Source organism: Drosophila ananassae, chromosome XL (genome assembly GCF_017639315.1).
Source record: "Drosophila ananassae strain 14024-0371.13 chromosome XL, ASM1763931v2, whole genome shotgun sequence".
Classification (NCBI taxonomy): Eukaryota; Metazoa; Arthropoda; class Insecta; order Diptera; family Drosophilidae; genus Drosophila; species Drosophila ananassae.
In genome coordinates, this window is record NC_057931.1 from 8,327,572 (window position 1) to 8,348,372 (window position 20,801).

A 20,801-nucleotide genomic window follows, 5' to 3' on the forward strand; every position below is an offset into this window, starting at 1 on the left:
ACTGCGAGGAAAGCGCTGATCGCACTTTTCCAAGGGGTACCATCATGATTTTGGGCCGAAAATCGGGCCAAAATTTTATTTTGAGAATTTGAAGGATCCTTCGATGCAGATCGACGGGGATTAGTTCCCTGATTCATAAATGGGATCCCTTTTTTCGATCGGATGCGAAATGGTTGAAATATTCGCCAAAAACTGCGAGGAAAGCGCTGATCGCACTTTTCCAAAATCATGATGGTCATGATTTTGGGCCGAAAATCGGGCCAAAATTTTATTTTGAGAATTTGTAGGATCCTTCGATGCAGATCGACGGGGAATAGTTCCCTGATTCATAAATGGGATCCCTTTTTTCGATCGGATGCGAAATGGTTGAAATATTCGCCAAAAACTGCGAGGAAAGCGCTGATCGCACTTTTCCAAGGGGTACCATCATGATTTTGGGCCGAAAATCGGGCCAAAATTTTATTTTGAGAATTTGTAGGATCCTTCGATGCAGATCGACGGGGATTAGTTCCCTGATTCATAAATGCCTTTGATGCAGATCGACGGGGATTAGTTCCCTGATTCATAAATGGGATCCCTTTTTTCGATCGGATGCGAAATGGTTGAAATATTCGCCAAAAACTGCGAGGAAAGCGCTGATCGCACTTTTCCAAGGGGTACCATCATGATTTTGGGCCGAAAATCGGGCCAAAATTTTATTTTGAGAATTTGTAGGATCCTTCGATGCAGATCGACGGGGAATAGTTCCCTGATTCATAAATGGGATCCCTTTTTTCGATCGGATGCGAAATGGTTGAAATATTCGCCAAAAACTGCGAGGAAAGCGCTGATCGCACTTTTCCAAGGGGTACCATCATGATTTTGGGCCGAAAATCGGGCCAAAATTTTATTTTGAGAATTTGAAGGATATTTTGATGCAGATCGACGGGGATTAGTTCCCTGATTCATAAATGGGATCCCTTTTTTCGATCGGATGCGAAATGGTTGAAATATTCGCCAAAAACTGCGAGGAAAGCGCTGATCGCACTTTTCCAAGGGGTACCATCATGATTTTGGGCCGAAAATCGGGCCAAAATTTTATTTTGAGAATTTGTAGGATCCTTCGATGCAGATCGACGGGGATTAGTTCCCTGATTCATAAATGGGATCCCTTTTTTCGATCGGATGCGAAATGGTTGAAATATTCGCCAAAAACTGCGAGGAAAGCGCTGATCGCACTTTTCCAAGGGGTACCATCATGATTTTGGGCCGAAAATCGGGCCAAAATTTTATTTTGAGAATTTGTAGGATCCTTCGATGCAGATCGACGGGGAATAGTTCCCTGATTCATAAATGGGATCCCTTTTTTCGATCGGATGCGAAATGGTTGAAATATTCGCCAAAAACTGCGAGGAAAGCGCTGATCGCACTTTTCCAAGGGGTACCATCATGATTTTGGGCCGAAAATCGGGCCAAAATTTTATTTTGAGAATTTGAAGGATATTTTGATGCAGATCGACGGGGATTAGTTCCCTGATTCATAAATGGGATCCCTTTTTTCGATCGGATGCGAAATGGTTGAAATATTCGTCAAAAACTGCGAGGAAAGCGCTGATCGCACTTTTCCAAGGGGTACCATCATGATTTTGGGCCGAAAATCGGGCCAAAATTTTATTTTGAGAATTTGTAGGATCCTTCGATGCAGATCGACGGGGAATAGTTCCCTGATTCATAAATGGGATCCCTTTTTTCGATCGGATGCGAAATGGTTGAAATATTCGCCAAAAACTGCGAGGAAATCTGATCGCACTTTTCCAAGGGGTACCATCATGATTTTGGGCCGAAAATCGGGCCAAAATTTTATTTTGAGAATTTGTAGGATCCTTCGATGCAGATCGACGGGGATTAGTTCCCTGATTCATAAATGCCTTTAATGCAGATCGACGGGGATTAGTTCCCTGATTCATAAATGGGATCCCTTTTTTCGATCGGATGCGAAATGGTTGAAATATTCGCCAAAAACTGCGAGGAAAGCGCTGATCGCACTTTTCCAAGGGGTACCATCATGATTTTGGGCCGAAATTCGGGCCAAAATTTTATTTTGAGAATTTGTAGGATCCTTCGATGCAGATCGACGGGGATTAGTTCCCTGATTCATAAATGGGATCCCTTTTTTCGATCGGATGCGAAATGGTTGAAATATTCGCCAAAAACTGCGAGGAAAGCGCTGATCGCACTTTTCCAAGGGGTACCATCATGATTTTAGGCCGAAAATCGGGCCAAAATTTTATTTTGAGAATTTGAAGGATATTTTGATGCAGATCGACGGGGATTAGTTCCCTGATTCATAAATGGGATCCCTTTTTTCGATCGGATGCGAAATGGTTGAAATATTCGCCAAAAACTGCGAGGAAAGCGCTGATCGCACTTTTCCAAGGGGTACCATCATGATTTTAGGCCGAAAATCGGGCCAAAATTTTATTTTGAGAATTTGAAGGATATTTTGATGCAGATCGACGGGGATTAGTTCCCTGATTCATAAATGGGATCCCTTTTTTCGATCGGATGCGAAATGGTTGAAATATTCGCCAAAAACTGCGAGGAAAGCGCTGATCGCACTTTTCCAAGGGGTACCATCATGATTTTGGGCCGAAAATCGGGCCAAAATTTTATTTTGAGAATTTGTAGGATCCTTCGATGCAGATCGACGGGGATTAGTTCCCTGATTCATAAATGGGATCCCTTTTTTCGATCGGATGCGAAATGGTTGAAATATTCGCCAAAAACTGCGAGGAAAGCGCTGATCGCACTTTTCCAAGGGGTACCATCATGATTTTGGGCCGAAAATCGGGCCAAAATTTTATTTTGAGAATTTGTAGGATCCTTCGATGCAGATCGACGGGGATTAGTTCCCTGATTCATAAATGGGATCCCTTTTTTCGATCGGATGCGAAATGGTTGAAATATTCGCCAAAAACTGCGAGGAAAGCGCTGATCGCACTTTTCCAAGGGGTACCATCATGATTTTGGGCCGAAAATCGGGCCAAAATTTTATTTTGAGAATTTGTAGGATCCTTCGATGCAGATCGACGGGGATTAGTTCCCTGATTCATAAATGGGATCCCTTTTTTCGATCGGATGCGAAATGGTTGAAATATTCGCCAAAAACTGCGAGGAAAGCGCTGATCGCACTTTTCCAAGGGGTACCATCATGATTTTGGGCCGAAAATCGGGCCAAAATTTTATTTTGAGAATTTGAAGGATCCTTCGATGCAGATCGACGGGGATTAGTTCCCTGATTCATAAATGGGATCCCTTTTTTCGATCGGATGCGAAATGGTTGAAATATTCGCCAAAAACTGCGAGGAAAGCGCTGATCGCACTTTTCCAAGGGGTACCATCATGATTTTGGGCCGAAAATCGCATATACCGTACAGCATATACCGTACAGCATATACCGTACAGCATCTACCGCACAGCATGGCCGCATGGCTGTACGGCCTATGCTGTGCGGCATATGCAAAATTCAATTTTGGACCCATTTTTGGCTCAAATCCAAGGAAAAGTGGGATTCTCGCAGTTTTTGGCGAATTTCTTCACTATTTCGCATCCGATCGAAAAAAGGGATCCCATTTATGAATCAGGGATTTATGAATCCCCTCCAAGGGGATGGTACCCCTTGGAAAATATCGAAAAAATTGAAAATGATATTTAAGCTATATTTTAAATGAGGAAAGTGGCTTCTGAGTTCCCTGATTACGGAATGGTACTTTATTTCTCGATCGGATACGAATTGGCAAAGCTATGCTCTTGGAAGGAGATGAAACCCTTTAATGAAACCCCCAATTTTTATCAGGATTATAGACATTATTATTAAAACCTCAACAAAAGTCATGAAATAAAAGCTCCCCAGCCGAAAAATGGCCAGAAAGAGTCCAATGAAACCCCGAGGAGGAGCGGAAAGAGAGAGGCAGAAATTATTATGAAATATTCCCCATAGTTCATTCCTGATTCCCGACATCAGACTCGATCTGGGATCCATGTTATTGCTTTGGGGGTTCAGTGGGTCGGGGGGCTATCGGCCGGGCTCAGGGCCCAGAGATCTCCAGAGTCACCCAAAGTACAAAGCGAGCGCCATCTGGGGAATCGGAATGGGGGACTTAATTGGCCCCACTGGCTAGTCGGTGCGGATCGGAAAATACGCGGTCGGCGCGACAGATAACGGTAATGGACTGGACGGTGATAGATTTGCACGCCGATTACCTCCGGCTTGGGCTCAAAATTGCGGATTTATGTATTCGAATTTTGTCGCCAAGAATCGCCAAGTGTCTCTCGTGTTTCTCTCACTCCCTCTCAGCTCCTGGCTATAATTCTATATATAATAACCGAATCAAATGTCGCCAGTGGGGGAACTATCGCGGCTTCTGTTCACTTTGTTTTGATAGAAATTCAAATTTGGCGCGATAAGGACCACACACACACACTGCCTCTCTCTCTCTCTGAGGGAGGAAGGAGGGGCGACTGAACTTTAGCAATTTTTTTAAATTCGCAACGTGTGCAAAAAAAAACTCGAATCGCCACCAAGTCTGCACAGAGAAAAAAAAATAATAAAACAAAACCAGAAAGCCATGTTTATTTCCATTTTATGTTAAGTCATTTTTACTCATCATATTTTTAATGGCATGCATTTATTGTTTATATTTATATATTATATAGAAATAAGAACGCAATAAATGCATTCAGAAACAAATAAATGTATTCCTTTAGAAGCTAATAGTTTTGTTTCTAAAATAATTAAAAACAAGAAAGGAAAGCTAACTTCGGGCGGAGCCGAAGTTGATATACCCTTGCAGTTCAGTCGCAGTCCGCTAGGTGGCGCCACCCATCTTATTTTATTAGATATATAGCGGATCGTTTATAGTCGGCCGATCCTTATGAAAATTGGCAGATCAGATTGTTTTCCCCAAAATAGAATCTGTACCAAATCCCATCTTTCTAACTTAAAAAACACCAAAGTTATGCCAATTTCGATCGTTCTATGACAGCTATAGGATATAGTCGGCCGATCCTTACGAAATTTTGTACATAAGATATTTTGGTCAAATATAACATGTGTAGAAACTCCCAACCCTCTAACTTAAAAAACACCAAAGTTATGGCATTTCCGATCAATCAGTTATATGGCAGCTATAGGATATAGTCGACCGATCCCGGCCGTTCCGACTTATATACTGCCTGCAAAGGAAAGAAGGGTATGTGCAAAGTTTCAACTCGATAGCTTTAAAACTGAGAGACTAGTTTGCGTAGAAACAGACAGACGGACAGACGGACAGACGGACCGACGGACAGACGGACAGACGGACAGACGGACAGACGGACAGACGGACATGCTCATATCGACTCAGGAGGTGATCCTGATCAAGAATATATATACTTTATAGGGTCGGAGATGTCTCCTTCACTGCGTTGCACACTTTTGACCAAAATTATAATACCCTCTGCAAGGGTATAATAATAAATATGGTATATGATTTTCTAGGCAATAATTATTCCAATACTACTATTAGAACAAGTAATTTATTTATACAATAACTAATATTATATAATGACTATATAATACCCATTACTTTTTGCCTTCAAATACTAACAAAATATACAAATTTTAATCATTTGCTTTTTAAAAAATGTATTATATTCAAATAAAAATACTCGGCAATTTTTTTTAATTGGGGATATGAAGAAAGTGCATCGATTTGAAGTAATTTAGTTTTAAAAATACTTATATTTATTGAACTGTATATCATTATACCCAATATTCAGTACCATAAATACTTGATTTTGATAAACTCTGATACATATTATAGTTAGTTAGTTATAGCTAGTTACTACTATTATAATATCACTATATAATACCCATTACTTTTTGCCTTTAAATACAAATTTTAATAATTTTCTTTCTAAAAAATGTCTTAAATACAAATATAAAAACTCGGCAATGTTTTTGAATTATTTTATATTCATAAATACCATTATTTATTGAGCTGTATATAATTATACCCAATTTCCACTACCATAAATACTGGATTTTGATAAACTCCGATACGTATCACTTTGTTTGACCCATAGGGATGTATTTATTTCTTTTTTGTCTGGGAAATTTTTCCTTTGTTTTATGTGCTATCGTGCAAAAGTTGTAAATTGATTCTGATTGGAGTTTGAGCAAGCCATAAATTTTGGTTTAATTATAAATAGATAGCTGGCCAACGATCGACGATCGACGATCGATCTAGCGAGCAGAGGCTCTCAATTATATTTTTTTGTTTGCGATATTTCGAGTGTTTCCTTATCACCCATAGAGCCGTAGAGCCGTAGAGCCGTCCAGGAGGAGCAACAACAAATACCCTCACCAATGACGCGATAATAAACAATTATTTTATTTGCACGCCAAATGCTAGCACCCCGCTCCGATACACCCCCCCTTGCCCGGGGAGAACTATAAGTCCAAGAGCCAAGAAATCGGGGGGACTACAGAGGGACGACTGTTTTGATTAGAGACACTCCTAAGTACAGAGGCAGTAAAAACAAAAGATTGTCGAGAATAAATATGTATTGATTATTGCACGGATGAAGTGGGCTGTTCGATAACTTTCCCCCCATAACCATCGAGCCTATAACCAGCCCGATTCTTCAGGGGGACGGAGGTGGCGGTGGCTTGACAGCCGATCGGGGTGTGTGTCATAAAATATTTATTTAGTCCAAGTCCCCAAAGTCCCCAGGTTCCCAAGTCCCCCCATCAAATGCCCGGCGCCCGTGTGATCGCCATTCAGGTGCAAACATTGAGGCAGTTGAAAAGTTTATGGACTTCTGGGTTTTTGCATATATAAATTGATTAATATATAAATAATAATAAATAAAGAATAAATGATTAATTACAATACATATTACTACCAAGTTTCTCAATAATTCTTAATAATTGATTACTTTAAATTATATTTTTTAAACCATAAACATGCCTAAGTATCTTCTTTAATAAAATCTTTATTTGAATACTTTTATCTAACAATTATAGAACTAAAAATTCAAAGAAATCTTTCCTTTTTCCGAAATATCCTCAAAATATCCACCAAGAAATCTCTTAAAACTCCCAAAATAAATCATAAAACTTATTTATATAACCTTATTTAACAATCATCAGTATCTCCCATCTAAACAAAACATATTTTCTTTAAAAGTCATAGCTGCGATCTGTATTCCCCGGAATTTCAAAGTCTCACAATCACTTGATAGGAGAACTGGGAGGGTAGAGCCAAGTAAAGGACCCCTCAACGTTTATATTTATATTGTTATATTATAATTGTAGAATGTTGTGGCCCCAAAAGTGGACATCGTAAACAATTCCAATAAAATAATTAATGTCAAGTAAATGATAATGAGAAAAGTATATATGGTGGCCAGAAGCGAAAATCGAATCGAATCGAGCATTGGATTTAATTCAAGATCCGATAAGGGTAAGTTCCAACAGTTGGCAGCCAACTGTTTGGCCAACCCACGCACAACTTATTTAACAAAAAATTAAAATAAAAAATTAAAATATATTAACAAAATAAAATTTATATAACTAACCATGAAAACAAAATTATCTCAGAGTTATTTTTAAATAGTTTCTTATAAAGAAAGAAAAATATTTTAAGAAAACATGTCTAAACTTATATAGTTTTTTATAGTTTTGAATTTAAAATTTAAGGAATATAAAGAATCAAAAATATTAACTTTATAATTAACTTTTAAAGAACATAGAACAGTTGAATATTTTTTTAATTCTTTTAATATTACTTAGTAGATTAAAGTACACTTGAAAAAACACCAATTGACTTTGAAGTTTGGCGGTAACTTCTTTTATAATAATTATTTATAACAATAATTTAGTTCACAAAGCTTAATTATATAGCTAAACTAAAATAAATATTATAAAAAATATAAAAAATACTATTCCCAGACAAAAACTTCAATTTTAAAAGAAATTTGTTTTGTTTCTCATTTGTTTGTGTTTCCCTTTGTTTAGCCGAATATTTCTCTCAATGAATGGTCGCTAGTATATATCAGTACTATATGTCTTCAGAATCTGAATCGGAATCGGAATCAGAACCCAGACCGTGGCTCGTGCTCCTGCTGATCGCATTACGCATACGCCTCGTGCGCAGCCAGCAGGTTGATCGGAGGAGAGCGGGCGCAGAGAGAGACAATCGCCAGAAGAGAGCATCACTAGGCGTGCTGGTGTGCTGAGAGAGAGAGAGATCGTTGGAGCTGATAAGGGGAGCTCGTGGCGAGCTCTGGGAGATCCAAGCGCCTTCGCCGCCAAACGCCATCGCATTCGGGCTGGGCGAGCTGAGCGAAACGGAGCTAAGCTGAGCTAAAAAGAAAAAAAAAGAAATACAAAAAAAGTTTAAAAATCGCGTCGAGTTTAACACACGCACATACACAAAGATTTTCCATCTGTTTTTGTTTTCGTTTTGCGTTATTTTTTTTGTTGTTGTTATTATTTGTAATATTATTCTGTGTGCGAGCGAGCTAGCAAGCAATCGATCGATCGAACGAGCAAGCGAGCGAGGGAGCGAAAAAAACGAAGTGATACCCATCCAGGAGGAGCCAAATACAGTTAGTTCATCACAATACCATCATGGAGGTGTACACGTCGGACAGCTCGGACACGGACTCCCGGGAGCAGAAGACCCTGGACTTTGGGCGGATGAGTCTCGATCTGGTCACCCTCGAGGATCACCTCAGTAGCCCCCAAAAGGGTCTGCTGAAGGCCAGCGGGGATATCGAGACGATGCTTCTGAATCATAATCGGCTGGTGGGACTGCCCCGACTCCTGCAGCAGTTTGCCAATTTGAAGATCCTCGATCTGAGCTCCAACGCCATCACCCAGCTGCCGGATGCCGTCTGCCAGCTGCCACTGGTCACACTGATCGCCAAGAACAATCTGCTGACGAATGGATCGCTGCCCAAGTCGCTGCTCTCCAAGCAGGTCTCCAACGCCGGCGGCACTGTCGGCGGCTCCACCCTCAAGGAGCTGAATCTGAGCGGCAACCAGCTGACCCACTTCCCGGAACAGGTCACCGAGCTGCGCCAGCTGAAGTATCTGTATCTCGGTGGCAATAAGATCTCGACCGTTTCGAAGGATATCTGGAAGATGCAGAGGTGAGTGCAATGATCAGGTGGTGGGTGCTAGTGGGTCTAGTGGCTTACCTTCTTCATGGCCCTCTTCGGCTGTTTGCTCAAGTGGCCGACGTCTGTTCGGTTCAGGTTTTCCACACTTGAAGAAAAAGTATAGTGGGTTTTGTTTTTCATCTTTTTTTTTTTTGGATGGTTCTTGATGAAATTCAAAAAATTTAGATGTTATTTTGAGTTTAAATGTTGGTTTAAATATTTCTTTAAATATTTATTTTATTGTTATTTTTTTTAGCCAAAAAAGGTTTTAAAAACGGTTTTTTTTTTAAATTTTTTCTTTAGAAAATAGTTTAGAAATGTCTAAAATATCCAACACCAATTTGGAAAAAATGTTTTTCAAAGTTTATCTCTAATTTGTAGACACTTTTTAGTAAAAACTAACCCTTGGGATTAAAATTACATCTATTTGCCCAAAATGAAACCCAAAATCAATCAATTCTTAATTCTTAATAGATTATTACTTAATACTTTTTAACTAAAAAAACACTAATCCCCTAAGTGGTCTCTTAAGTTTCAAAACTTTTCAAATATAACTCCCCAAAAGCCCCTAAAAACCATTCTTAAGACTTCCAATAGCCCCATCTTCCGGCGGTTTGGGATTTTTTCACTACTCCCTAAGGGGGGCAGGGTTTTTTCCCGGAGTGTATCCGCTCTCTGGGCGACTCCGTTTGACATTGGCCAGGCCGTAGAGCCGTAGAGCAGCTGTAGAGCAGCCGGAGCTCTGGCCACCAGAGGCACTCGTCCGGCGAGCACTGTTGCCAAGTACGAGTATAAAAGTCCAAGCACAGACGCAAACGTAATATACGGCCGGAGAGCTGATAACACACGGGCCTGCCACTTGTCCGGCGGATTGGTTGGTGGATCGCTCGGTGGTGCGGGAGAGGCTACGGCTGCTGCTGGTGCTGCTGCTAGGCTAGCGTCGTAAAAGCCAATTCTATCAAAAACACGTACTCGAATCGGTACCAACCGATTTGGTCGGCCCATAAAGATACGGGCCGTGTATTAATATAATAATAAACAAAGAGCGAAAATAAAAAAAAATTGGCACAAACAGCCAACAACGACAGCAACAATGAGGGGAAAAAATGCCAAATATCAGTTGAAAACAAATTAAAAAATTCAAATTGGCATTAGTTATCAGAGGGGGACGGACTTTGCAATGTCTGTAGGGGTCTACGGGGTAAACTTGATAGCTTTGGCACTTCAGCGCCCGATCGGACGTGAAGAGGACCCTAAAGGCATAAAACCGTGACATAAGTCCGACTACCAGGCTGGGCCTCTCTCCGCCGTATGATTCACAGTCTCCGAAAAGTTTGGGATTAAATTGAAAATTGAAAAATCTTTAGCTATAATTTCTTATAAAAATATCATATTAAATCCCAGCTAGAAACAAGCTAGAAACTAGCCAACAATCCACCACTATCGTACGATTTAATTTTCATAAATTCCTCTCCCTTTTTTCTTTATTCGCCCCGAGAGTTAAACTTTGTATTTAAATAAGTTTGTAGTTTTGTTTGTGGTTTCACAAATCTAACAAAAGGTGAAGTTCAAAAGATTTAAGATTTGCGAAAAAAAAAACAAAAAACAAGAAACAAAAAAGAAAAGAAACTGAAACTTTATTTAATTCAGATTCATATCTCTTTCTCTTTTTTGTTTTAAAAAATTGTTGAATGATTTCACTTTTGTCCTTGCAGCCTGCATGTCCTGTCCCTGGGCGGCAACCTCATCAGCGAGGTGCCGGAGTCGGTGGGATCCCTGAACCAGCTGCAGGCTCTCGTCCTGTGCGACAACCTGATCGAGATCCTGCCCACGAGCATTGCGCGCCTGAAGAACCTCAAGTCCCTGCTCCTGCACAAGAATCGACTGCGTCATCTGCCCAAGGACATAGTGGCCTTGAAGAATCTAACGGAGGTAGGGAATTATATTTTGTTTATTTAACTCTTATATTTAAAACTCTTATACTACGTATCGTAACTGTTCTGTCATTACGTATACGTAATTTGTTTCCCACATTACGTATACGTAATATGTACCATTCCGCAAAATGCACTGCCTACGTTGCGTATACGCAATATTTGAATTTTTATTGAAATAAATATAAAAAAAGAAAACAAAATATTTATTAAAAATATAAATACAATTTTATAGAATCTGTTTCATACTAACCTTTTCTTTTTTCCAGCTAAGTCTCCGCGACAATCCTTTGGTGGTCCGCTTCGTCCAGGACATGGCCCTGAAGCCGCCCACTCTCCTGGAGCTGGCCGGTAGGATGGTGAAGGCCAGTGGTCAGAGGCCCGGACCCTACGACATCCCAAGGACCCTGGCCGAGTACTTGAACAGCGCCAACTGCTGCGTGAATCCCAACTGCAAGGGCGTCTTCTTCGACAATCGGGTGGAGCACATCAAGTTCGTGGACTTTTGTGGAAAGTATCGGGTCCCGCTGCTGCAGTACCTCTGCTCCTCGAAATGTATCGAACCGGAGGAGCCGGCACGCGGCATAGCACCGTTGCAGGCGAATGTGAGCAGTGCCAGCAGCGGATTTATGATGCGGAAGGTGCTGCTGGGCTAGGAGCGTTCCCGTCCGGCCCGGGCCCGCCCATTCCGCCGGCTCCAGGGAGCGTACAAAACGGAGCGTCGGCCGTTGCGATTCGATGCGGTTCGGTTCGGTTGCGGGGAAACGGAAACGAACTGACATCGGATATTGGAACGGAAACACGGCAATTGTTATTTGGAATCGGAACGGATCGGAACGGAACGGAAACGGAGACGACGGCGGTAACGGTGGCAAAAAAAATATACAAAAAAGACGATTTCGGAGACGAAAACAGATCGATATTCGCTCCGACGACTGGAGGAACCCATTGGCGCTGGAATCCCATTGGCTTCACTTCACATCATTTGACACGCACACGTTATCAAATCCAACATGAACTAGTTTTCTAAGCGATTTCTACATCCATATGACCCTACGGCCTTGCTTGTCCGTTTTTCTGTTTCTGTTTGTTTGCTTGTTTGCTTGTTGTTATCCACAAATACACACACAGTCTATGCCAAGTCCTTTTCATTTCCGGGATATTGGGGGGGTCAGGATATTGGGTAGCCTCCTAGGTAGCCTCCTAGAAGGGAAATAGGTCTAGTGGAGTTAACTATACTACCATCTTGAAACTTATTAAGATTTAGATGGTTTGTAGAAGCAAGTCCTTGAAGAGCTACGAATTCGAAGGTATATCTTTCAGAAAACGTAGAAAAATATCCATATTTGTCGCCAAAACTAACTAATCCAAGTAATATCCTTTTCTTTTAGAAGAAAATTAGTTTGTAGGATATATTATTATAGCCTATATCTAAGATATATTAGAATATTTTAGAAAACCTAAGGAAATCTTTTGAAAAAGTAATATTTTTCAGAGAAAATATCCTTTTTGAGGAACTATAAACTAAAGCCTGCTTTTAGGAGACAAATTTTATTAACTAAAAACAATTTTAAAATTACTGAAAGCAGAAAAAAGCAGCCAGTCCTTCCACATAAACACCTTGCACTTATTTTTGTATAGATACTTTTTATTGTGGGTTCAATCGCTCACATCTGCCTGGAGGCAGACTACTACTAGATTATCCAAAAAAAAAAAGTTACATGAGAGTGGCGAAGGAAAGGTGAACAAGGGAGGGGGGCTACAAGGGACAGTGACATGAACAGGAACAGGAACAGGACAAGGAACTGGAAACAGGCACAGGAACACTAGGAACACGAGATGTATATGATCGGATGTGGATCTCTGGGGGTTTCTTCTATAAAATATCCATATTAATTAAAATACATAAATACACAAAACTAGAGGGCGGCCAACGAGGGGGTCACAGATTGGTGGAACACGAAACACAGTCAACAGAGTACTCTAAACTTAGGCTTGACTGCTTTTTAACTTACGCCTACAAAGGGGGAGTGGTGGTGGGGCCCCGAAACCGCCGCAGAGATTCTCACGGCTTCAAATTCGGGGCGGAGGGGTGCGTGGGGGATTGGATTACATCTATGGTACCCGCGGGATGGGCGCTTGACTTACAATGCTAAGTAATATGGAGTAGTAGTTGAATGTAGTTGAAGTCGCCGCTATCGACGTGCAGTGTCTACTGGTCCATTACCTCCTGACTGGTGTCGTCCACCTCCATGGCGGCCGGCTCGTCCTTGGCAACGTCGTCTGTGGCCATTTCGGCGGAGGCCGGTGGCGGAGCGCTATCGGCCATAACCACCTCTTCGTCGCGTGCCTCCTCCTCGGCGGGGGTGTCCTCCATGGGCTGATCGTTCAATGCCAATGCTGGCGGAGTGACAGCCCCAGCTACGGCAGCTGGCTCGGCATCATCCACACCCTCACCCTCAGCTTCGACGGCGGTGGCGGCGGCGACGGCGACGGCAGCTGCTTCTGCAACAGGCGGCGGCGTTGAAACTGATTCGGTGGCAGCAGCTGCCACCGGAGATTTTGGTGTGGCAGCATCAGCGGCATCAGCGTCTGCCACATCTTCGGGGACAGCTGCTGTTTCCTTCTCTGGCTCCTCCTTGGCATCATCGGCAGTCTTATCGTGGTCTACCTTTTTATCGGCATCGGCTGCCGGCTCGGCAGTCTTCTCCTCTGGCTCGTCCTTCTCCGGACTCTCCTTCTTTTGCGGCTCCTTGGCCGGCGACTCAGTCTCAGTCTTTTCGGATTTGCTCTCCTTGGATTCGGCTTCTGGCTTGGCCTCGGCCTGGGTCTCCTTATCCTTTTCTAGTGCCTCAGCTTGCTTCTCGGCTGGTTCGGCTGTTTCTTTCTCATCTGTGGTCTTCTCCTCGGGATCAGGAGATACTGCTTCCTCCTTGTCCTTGTCAGCCTCAGCTTTGGAGGACTTCTCATCGGCAGGAGCGTCATCTTTAGCTGGCTTTCCAGACAGTTTCTCTTCTTGCTTCTCCAACTTCTCTGCCTTTTCGGTTTCTTGCTTCTCAACGATCTTCTTCAGCGGCTCGGCCACTTCATCCTCCTTATCCTGCTCCTTCTCATCGAGTTTCGGCTCCTTTTCCATCTCTTCATCGGCGGTATCTTTTTCGGCCTCTGGCGAGGCACTGGAGTCGTCGTCCTCGGCAGCAGCAGCTGGGCTGCTCTCCCCCTGCTTGGCTCCGTTTAGAGACTGCTTGGTGGTCTTCAAGTCCTCGGCTTCCTCGATCTCCTCGTCAGGCTCTTCGATCTCGGCCGCCTCCTGGCGGGCATCAGTCTCGTCATTGTCGCTCTTCTTGCTGGAGGCATCGGCGGCCTCCTCATCGCCCTCGAACTCCAGCTTGGCTTTCTTTGCCTTGGGCTGGGGACCTCCCTCGGATCGGGGGCAGCTTGCCTTGAGGGCGCCAGACCCAGAACTGGGGGCGGAGCCCTCCTCGGCATTGCCGTTGTTGAACGAGGCCTCGTTCTCCATCTCGATGTCGATGTTGACCTCCAGCGAGAGGTCGCCGTTGACCACAGAGTCCAGGGAGTCGCCGTTTTCGCTCTCCGTGCGCTTGCGACCCGGGTCGATGGTGCTGACAACTGTTTGGGAGGCAAAAGGATAGCATTCGGTGGCATGTCTATCATAAGAATGTAATCATTGTAACCTACCCAGTATGTTCTTCTCCAGGGCGCGCATAAATTTGTCAATCCGCGAGTACTGCTTCCGGGGATCGATCAGCAACTCACACAACCGCTGCACGGTGAACGGGGCAGCGTTGAATAGATCGAGGCGCTCCAAAAGCGTCGACTTCATGGTCTCATAGTTAAAGGGATCCACGTTCGGATAGTTGGGAATCTCTGCAAGAGGATTGTGGGCATGAGAAGTGTATTCGTGAGTAAAGTGGCTGACAAATTACCTTCCAATCGCGGCGAATCCTCGTTGAAGTGCTTGATGACGTTGAGCAGCTTCTCGCGGAACAGATACTTGAGGCTGGACCACTTGAAGATGGTGTCACCGGTCTTAGCGACATATTGCAGATAGTCCTCCAGCTCTTTGGGTATCTCCTTTTGCTTTAGGCGGGTGAAGCGCTCCAGGATCTGCAGAATCTCGTCGCTGTTCTCCATGGTGACCATTTGAGAGCGGTGGTGATCGTTCAGCTTCGAGCTACGAGCGTTCAGCGGTTGAAACTACAATCGATGGCGACAACAGACAACAAACACGTACACACAATCAGAAATCAGAAATCAACAGCAACACTCAATCAGAAATGATGAAAAACCGGCCGGCCGGCTGGCAAATGTTTCTCTTTCTGTTTCTGTTTCAACTCTGTTTCCTGCTCTGTTGAAAATTTTCTTCCTCGCGAGGTAGAGACACAAAAACGACGACTGCCGTCGACTGCCGATGGTTTCTGGCTGCAATTCAGCCGCCCTCGTCTCTCAAGTGCAGGTATGTGGTTGGTATGTATGCGCAAAATCGCCGGACAACCGGACTCGAGACCAGCAGACAGACATACGGATGGATGGATAAAGAGGCATCTGCATCTGGCAGTTCTCCATTCTCTCCCCCTTCGTCCCACCATCGGTTTGGTCTCGTTTTGGTCCTCGGATGGTGGTGGTGGAGGATTCTCAATTCTCTGTTCTCTGTTCTCAAAGCTCAATTTCTCATTTCGCGGGGAAACTAGTTTATTCTGCACAAACGGACCAACACACACACAACCGCAATCGAAGAGCAACTCCATTCCAAGCCTGCTTTCCTGTATATCGGATGTGTGTGTGTGTGGGCCGCTGCTGCAGCCGAAACGAATCGGAATCCATATCCGAATCTTGTTGCCAAGCTACCGCCACTCACCCCTGCCTTTTGTTGTTTTTTCCGCTGCCATTTCTGTCCAGACCCCCGCCAGACGCCTCTGCCAATTTTCATGGCGGCCGGCTGATGGGCCGGCGAAATTCGCGCAGCCCCGACGCACTCTTCCTGGATTTGGCCCTGCATTTATTTAATGCAACCATTTGACGTCTTACCTGCCCTGGATGTGCGACTGCTTCTTATCACAACAAATACGTCTTAAAACCAAACAACGGATTGGATATATGTTCTACGAATCGCTTGGATCACTTTCTAGAGGTGTGCGAATTTTCAGATTTGCAACAATTTTGTAACACTGTTTTTTTCAGGCTGATACAGTTCGGTTCTTCGAGATGGGAGAATGAGAAAATACCAAAACTTCGATAACATGCTAGTTAACTCAACGCCATCTATGGAAGAGAAAGTTATTTAAATGTATCATCCCTATGGTTCGTTTCGAGGCCAACGGATAACTTTCTCCTTTTTATAAAAGATAAATTTAGAATTAAAATTTATTTTTAACACATAATACAATATAATAATAAAACATACTTCTGCAAAGAAAGCTATGGCAGCTTTTCATAAACAGTAGCCAATATGGCTTCGAAACTGTCAGTTAGTTTTAGATTTCCTTCGGTAGCCCCATTTCAAAAATTGTCAATTTTGCCAAATTATAACGAACAAAAAATTTTCAAATACACTCCATTGACGAGACTCCCCCCTCCACCAAATCAAAATCCAGCCCAGCCAGGTGCCGACTGATAAAGTGCTCGAGGCATGAGTCGATCTATTGTATAGGACGAAATTAGTTGATGCTCCTAAATCGACGGACCAAATTAGGCGGACCTCCAGTTTTAGTCAATTAACTTTCCTGTGGATTACCTAGTAATCTGGACAAACAGAAATTTGGCAAGTATCGGATTATCGAAATTATTGTACACTGCGATTAGTTTCCTCAACACAGTTTAGTTTCCTATTTCAGCAAACTCGATTTTAGTTTTGTTCGAATAAAATATAAAATTGTTGCCTTTTCCGAAGAGCATAGCTTTGCCAACTCGTATCCGATCGGGAAATAAAGTACCATTCCGTAATCAGGGAACCCAGAAGCCACTTTCCTCATTTAAAATATGGCTTAAATATCATTTTAAATTTTTTCAAAATTTCGTATCTAGGATCGAAAGTAATGAACTTATATATCTTCTAACAATCTTGAGAACATTCCGTCTCCAGATAAAACTAGAAGAGTTTGCAACGGCGGCGATGGGGAAGGACTTTTACAAGATTCTAGGGATCGGACGCGGGGCCAGTGACGATGAGGTGAAGAAGGCGTACCGGAGGCTGGCGCTCCGCTTCCATCCGGACAAGAACAAGCACAGCCAGGCGGAGGAGCGCTTCAAGGAGGTGGCCGAGGCGTATGAGGTCCTCTCCGACAAGAAGAAACGCGACCTGTACGACAAGTACGGAGAAGAGGGACTTCGGCACGGATGCTCGGACCATCACAGTCATCACAGCGGAGGGCAGAGCAGCGGCGGCAGTGGTCTGGGCAGCGGACAGGGAAGCTACAGCTACCAGTTCCACGGGGATCCACGGGCTACTTTTGCCCAGTTTTTCGGTTCCAGTGATCCGTTCACCATGTTCTTCGACGAGATGGAGCATTTCTTCATGCCCGACGAGGACTTTGCGCTGGGTCGCGGTCACGGTGGTTCCGGACGTATGCAACAGGATCCCCCCATCGAGCACGAGCTGCATATTGGCCTGGAGGACATTGCCAACGGGTGTACGAAGCGCATGAAGATATCCCGGCTCTCGATCTCGCCCAGCGGCGTGGCCCGCAAGGAGGACAAGGTGCTCAACATAGATGTACGACCCGGCTGGAAGTCAGGAACCAAGATCACATTCCGCAAGGAGGGCGACCAATTGCCGAACCGTGTACCCGCCGACATCGTCTTCATCATCCGGGACAAGCCGCATCCGGTCTTCCGGCGCGACGGCAGCGACCTTCACTACACCGCTCAGATCTCTCTCAAGCAGGCCCTGTGCGGCGTCCAGCTGCAGGTGCCGACTCTCCAGGGCGAGCCACTGGGCTTCAATACTCAGGGCGAGATCATAAAGCCGAACTCGACGCGCCGTTTCCTCGGTAAGGGCCTGCCCTGTCCAAAGGAGCCATCGCGCCGCGGTGCCATTGTCCTCAGCTTCTCGATCAAGTTCCCGGAGAGCCTCTCCAAGGCACTCACCGCCTCCCTGGCCAGCATGCTGCCGAACTAAGGCGGTCCAAAGCCACTTATCCGAACACAAACACACACCAATGGCAGTTAAAGTATAGTCGAATCTTATGGAGAAGCTGGTGGTGTTTTGATATGGGGGGACTAATAGTACTATCCGGGACTAATAGTTATAAAATATTTATATTTTAGATTAATATTTGTTTAATCAAACGCATTTAATGTACAATCAGATACCCGAATCGGTTCTAAAACATCTGTCTAACCAATCGGGGAAACAGAAAGGAAACCAAAGGTACCTAGTGGTTTAAAACCATATGGAAATTCTTAATTTAGATACTCAGATACAATAGTGATTCATTTAGCAGTTGCATGGTTTTGTCAAAACAAAATTATCATCATACAAAAAAAAGACAAAATAAAGGTAGCAGGAAAAGATTCAATTAAGAATGAAGCTCAGTTTGCGTCCAACATTCACAGAGTTACAGGAATCAGGATTGCACGGCCGTTGCCTCCGGCCCCGGCTTGAATTGCGGATTGTGGGAGCGGGCCATCTTGGCGCGCAGCCACTCGTCCGCGTGCCGCTGCTTGATGTGCACATACATATTGGAGCGGGATCGACACTCCTTGGGACAGTGCGGGCAGTTGTAGAGCTGGAGGCCCGTATGGATGGCCATGTGCTCTTCTAGGTTGCGCTGCTGCTTGAAGGTCTTCTCGCAGTAGGTGCACTGCAGGTTCGTCGTCAGCTTGTGGGCGTACTTGATGTGACCACGCAGCGCTGTGCGGGATGAGCAGGTTTTGCCGCAGTGCGGACACACTGTGTCCGTGCTGTCGTGGGTGAATCGATGCAGACGCAGGCTGTGCTCGTTCTTTAGCCATACCCCGCAAACCGAGCACTCCATTGCGGGCGCCACCACGCCCTGGTGCTCCAGCAGGTGGCGGTCAAAGGAGGGCTTGAACTTGAACTTCTTTCCGCAAATGTCGCAGACGTGGCGATGCAGATCTTCGTGGATAGATTGAATGTGCCGCCGCAGACGGTGTACATTGGCAAAGCTGGATACGGATTAGAAAGAGATGGCAATAAAGGCAGTATGAAAAAGGATAACACTTCAGCGAATTTCATTCTCACCTCTTGCAGCAGATTTCGCAGGTGTGTTCCAACTGGTCAGAGTCGTGCTTGGCCAAGTGATTGGCCAGCCGGCGCTCGCTGCTAAAAGTGCGATCGCATTTGGCGCAGGGGAACTTCAGTACCTGGGCGACCTTGTTGTGGACCGTCTCCATGTGGGTGGCAAGGTAGTCCTGTGAGTTCAGTGATTTCTGGCAGATGGTGCATCTAAAAAGACGAAAATGGAACATTACAAAGGTTATAGAAGAGAGTTAATAGACTTACGTGAACAGATTGGGATTGACATGCTTCCGGATGTGATCCATTAGCTTGGACGCTCGTGCGAAGACCTTGCCGCAGCACTTGATGTAGTATTCGCGCTGGTGCACCTCCTGGAAATGGCGTTTCAGGTCGGTCAGGTACGGGGCGCTAAATTCGCACAGATCACAATTGGCGCTCATGTAGCTGGCGATGGCCTCCTCGTAGCGCTTGGCCAGCTGGGCGCGGGAGCAGCCCTTCGGTTTGCGTTCGAGCACCGCCTGTAGCTCCGTCTCCTGCATCTCGGTGGGCTCGGTAGACCGCTTCGTGCGCCGCTTGCTGCCATCGGTTAGTAGATCTTTAAGCTCCTGCTGCAGTGAAATCGAGCGCTTGACCTTGGAGCGTACCTTGCGCTTCGGCTTCATTTTCGCCTTCAGCCGGACCAGTGGCTCGTCTTCAACAAAAATAAATTAATTAAAATGGAGAATCTGTATAGATTTCTTTGAAGGTCGGATAATTACCATCGGATGATGAATCGTCGGCGGGAAATGATGTGGGCTCGGGCTCCGAATCACTATTATCACTTTTCTGCACCAGGGGCTTCTCTTCCTCCTGGGACTGCTTCTTGGCGGCGGTTACCTCCACACTATCGACATTCACATCGAGTACGCTGCCCAGCAAACTGAGGTTGTGCATGTCCAGAGGCTTCTCATCGACGTCTCCTGCAGGCAGAGCCAGCTCGTCAAGATTCACGTCCACGCCTCCTGTCCACTTTAGGTCGCCGCAGTCCACGTCCACGGATATAAACTCCTCGTTCATGATGGTGCTCTGCTTCTGCTCCACCAGCTGCCAGAAGCTGTGAAAGTCCTCGAGGTGCTCGCAGCACTCTGTGCACACGCTGGTCGAGATTCCATCGTCCGGAAGTATCTGAAAAGGCGAAGAATTAGTTTTATTGAACTGACAAGTGGGTTTTTATGGCCTCCGCTCACTTCCATTTGAAGAAACTTGGCGATAATCTTCACCAGGCGCGTCTCCGCCAGAGTCTCGTTCGTTTCGAAGAGAAAGACTGCTGTTCCGGGACTCAGGCTGCGCAGGCAGAGGCGGCAGATCATCGTGATGGAGCCAATTCTCTATTAAATTGAAATAAATGCAATTTTCAGCTGCTGCGCTGTAAACAACATAATTAGTGATGTGAGCTGAAGCCTAGCGATGGGAGACAA

At 44.6% G+C, this 20,801-nt stretch overlaps 4 protein-coding genes across 5 annotated transcripts; 2 read left to right on the forward strand and 2 right to left on the reverse strand.

The window, feature by feature from the left end:
• The first annotated feature begins 8,511 nt into the window (after nucleotides 1-8,511).
• On the forward strand, nucleotides 8,512-12,264 carry LOC6502310 (leucine-rich repeat-containing protein 58). Its single transcript, XM_001966179.4, has 3 exons — nucleotides 8,512-9,180; nucleotides 10,905-11,121; nucleotides 11,393-12,264. The coding sequence occupies exons 1-3, from the start codon at nucleotides 8,657-8,659 to the stop codon at nucleotides 11,777-11,779; spliced, it is 1,128 nt and encodes a 375-aa protein (XP_001966215.1). The 5' UTR covers nucleotides 8,512-8,656; the 3' UTR covers nucleotides 11,780-12,264.
• A 486-nt stretch (nucleotides 12,265-12,750) lies between these two features.
• On the reverse strand, nucleotides 12,751-16,340 carry LOC6502099 (serine/threonine-protein phosphatase 4 regulatory subunit 2). Of its 2 annotated transcripts, XM_001966180.4 has the most exons (4): nucleotides 16,173-16,340; nucleotides 15,071-15,341; nucleotides 14,823-15,011; nucleotides 12,751-14,753 (listed from the first exon to the last, which is right to left on the reverse strand). In XM_001966180.4, exons 2-4 carry the CDS (start codon nucleotides 15,285-15,287, stop codon nucleotides 13,336-13,338), a joined length of 1,824 nt encoding a protein of 607 aa, XP_001966216.2. In that variant the 5' UTR covers nucleotides 15,288-15,341; nucleotides 16,173-16,340; the 3' UTR covers nucleotides 12,751-13,335. The 2 variants fall into 2 exon arrangements, with proteins under 2 accessions (XP_001966216.2, XP_044572923.1); XM_044716988.1 differs by lacking the exon at nucleotides 16,173-16,340 and having other exon boundaries at nucleotides 15,071-15,536.
• A 242-nt stretch (nucleotides 16,341-16,582) lies between these two features.
• On the forward strand, nucleotides 16,583-18,336 carry LOC6502311 (dnaJ protein homolog 1). Its single transcript, XM_001966181.4, has 2 exons — nucleotides 16,583-16,905; nucleotides 17,227-18,336. Exon 2 carries the CDS (start codon nucleotides 17,257-17,259, stop codon nucleotides 18,259-18,261), a length of 1,005 nt encoding a protein of 334 aa, XP_001966217.1. The 5' UTR covers nucleotides 16,583-16,905; nucleotides 17,227-17,256; the 3' UTR covers nucleotides 18,262-18,336.
• Nucleotides 18,337-18,518: 182 nt separating this feature from the next.
• Nucleotides 18,519-20,801, reverse strand: LOC6502098 (transcription factor grauzone). Its single transcript, XM_001966182.4, has 5 exons — nucleotides 20,571-20,801; nucleotides 20,103-20,508; nucleotides 19,609-20,035; nucleotides 19,348-19,551; nucleotides 18,519-19,271 (listed from the first exon to the last, which is right to left on the reverse strand). The coding sequence occupies exons 1-5, from the start codon at nucleotides 20,691-20,693 to the stop codon at nucleotides 18,710-18,712; spliced, it is 1,722 nt and encodes a 573-aa protein (XP_001966218.1). The 5' UTR covers nucleotides 20,694-20,801; the 3' UTR covers nucleotides 18,519-18,709.

Coding starts and splice junctions, on each gene's coding strand:
- LOC6502310 (XM_001966179.4), top strand. CDS start 8,657: ATGGAGGTGTACACGTCGGACAGCTCGGACACGGACTCCCGGGAGCAG. Junction 9,181..10,904: donor GATATCTGGAAGATGCAGAG/GTGAGTGCAATG, acceptor TTGTCCTTGCAG/CCTGCATGTCCTGTCCCTGG. Junction 11,122..11,392: donor CCTTGAAGAATCTAACGGAG/GTAGGGAATTAT, acceptor TCTTTTTTCCAG/CTAAGTCTCCGCGACAATCC.
- LOC6502099 (XM_001966180.4), bottom strand. CDS start 15,287: ATGGTCACCATGGAGAACAGCGACGAGATTCTGCAGATCCTGGAGCGC. Junction 15,012..15,070: donor GGATTCGCCGCGATTGGAAG/GTAATTTGTCAG, acceptor ATCCTCTTGCAG/AGATTCCCAACTATCCGAAC. Junction 14,754..14,822: donor CCTGGAGAAGAACATACTGG/GTAGGTTACAAT, acceptor CCTCCCAAACAG/TTGTCAGCACCATCGACCCG.
- LOC6502311 (XM_001966181.4), top strand. CDS start 17,257: ATGGGGAAGGACTTTTACAAGATTCTAGGGATCGGACGCGGGGCCAGT.
- LOC6502098 (XM_001966182.4), bottom strand. CDS start 20,693: ATGATCTGCCGCCTCTGCCTGCGCAGCCTGAGTCCCGGAACAGCAGTC. Junction 20,509..20,570: donor CCAAGTTTCTTCAAATGGAA/GTGAGCGGAGGC, acceptor TCGCCTTTTCAG/ATACTTCCGGACGATGGAAT. Junction 19,272..19,347: donor TGCGAAATCTGCTGCAAGAG/GTGAGAATGAAA, acceptor ATCCGTATCCAG/CTTTGCCAATGTACACCGTC.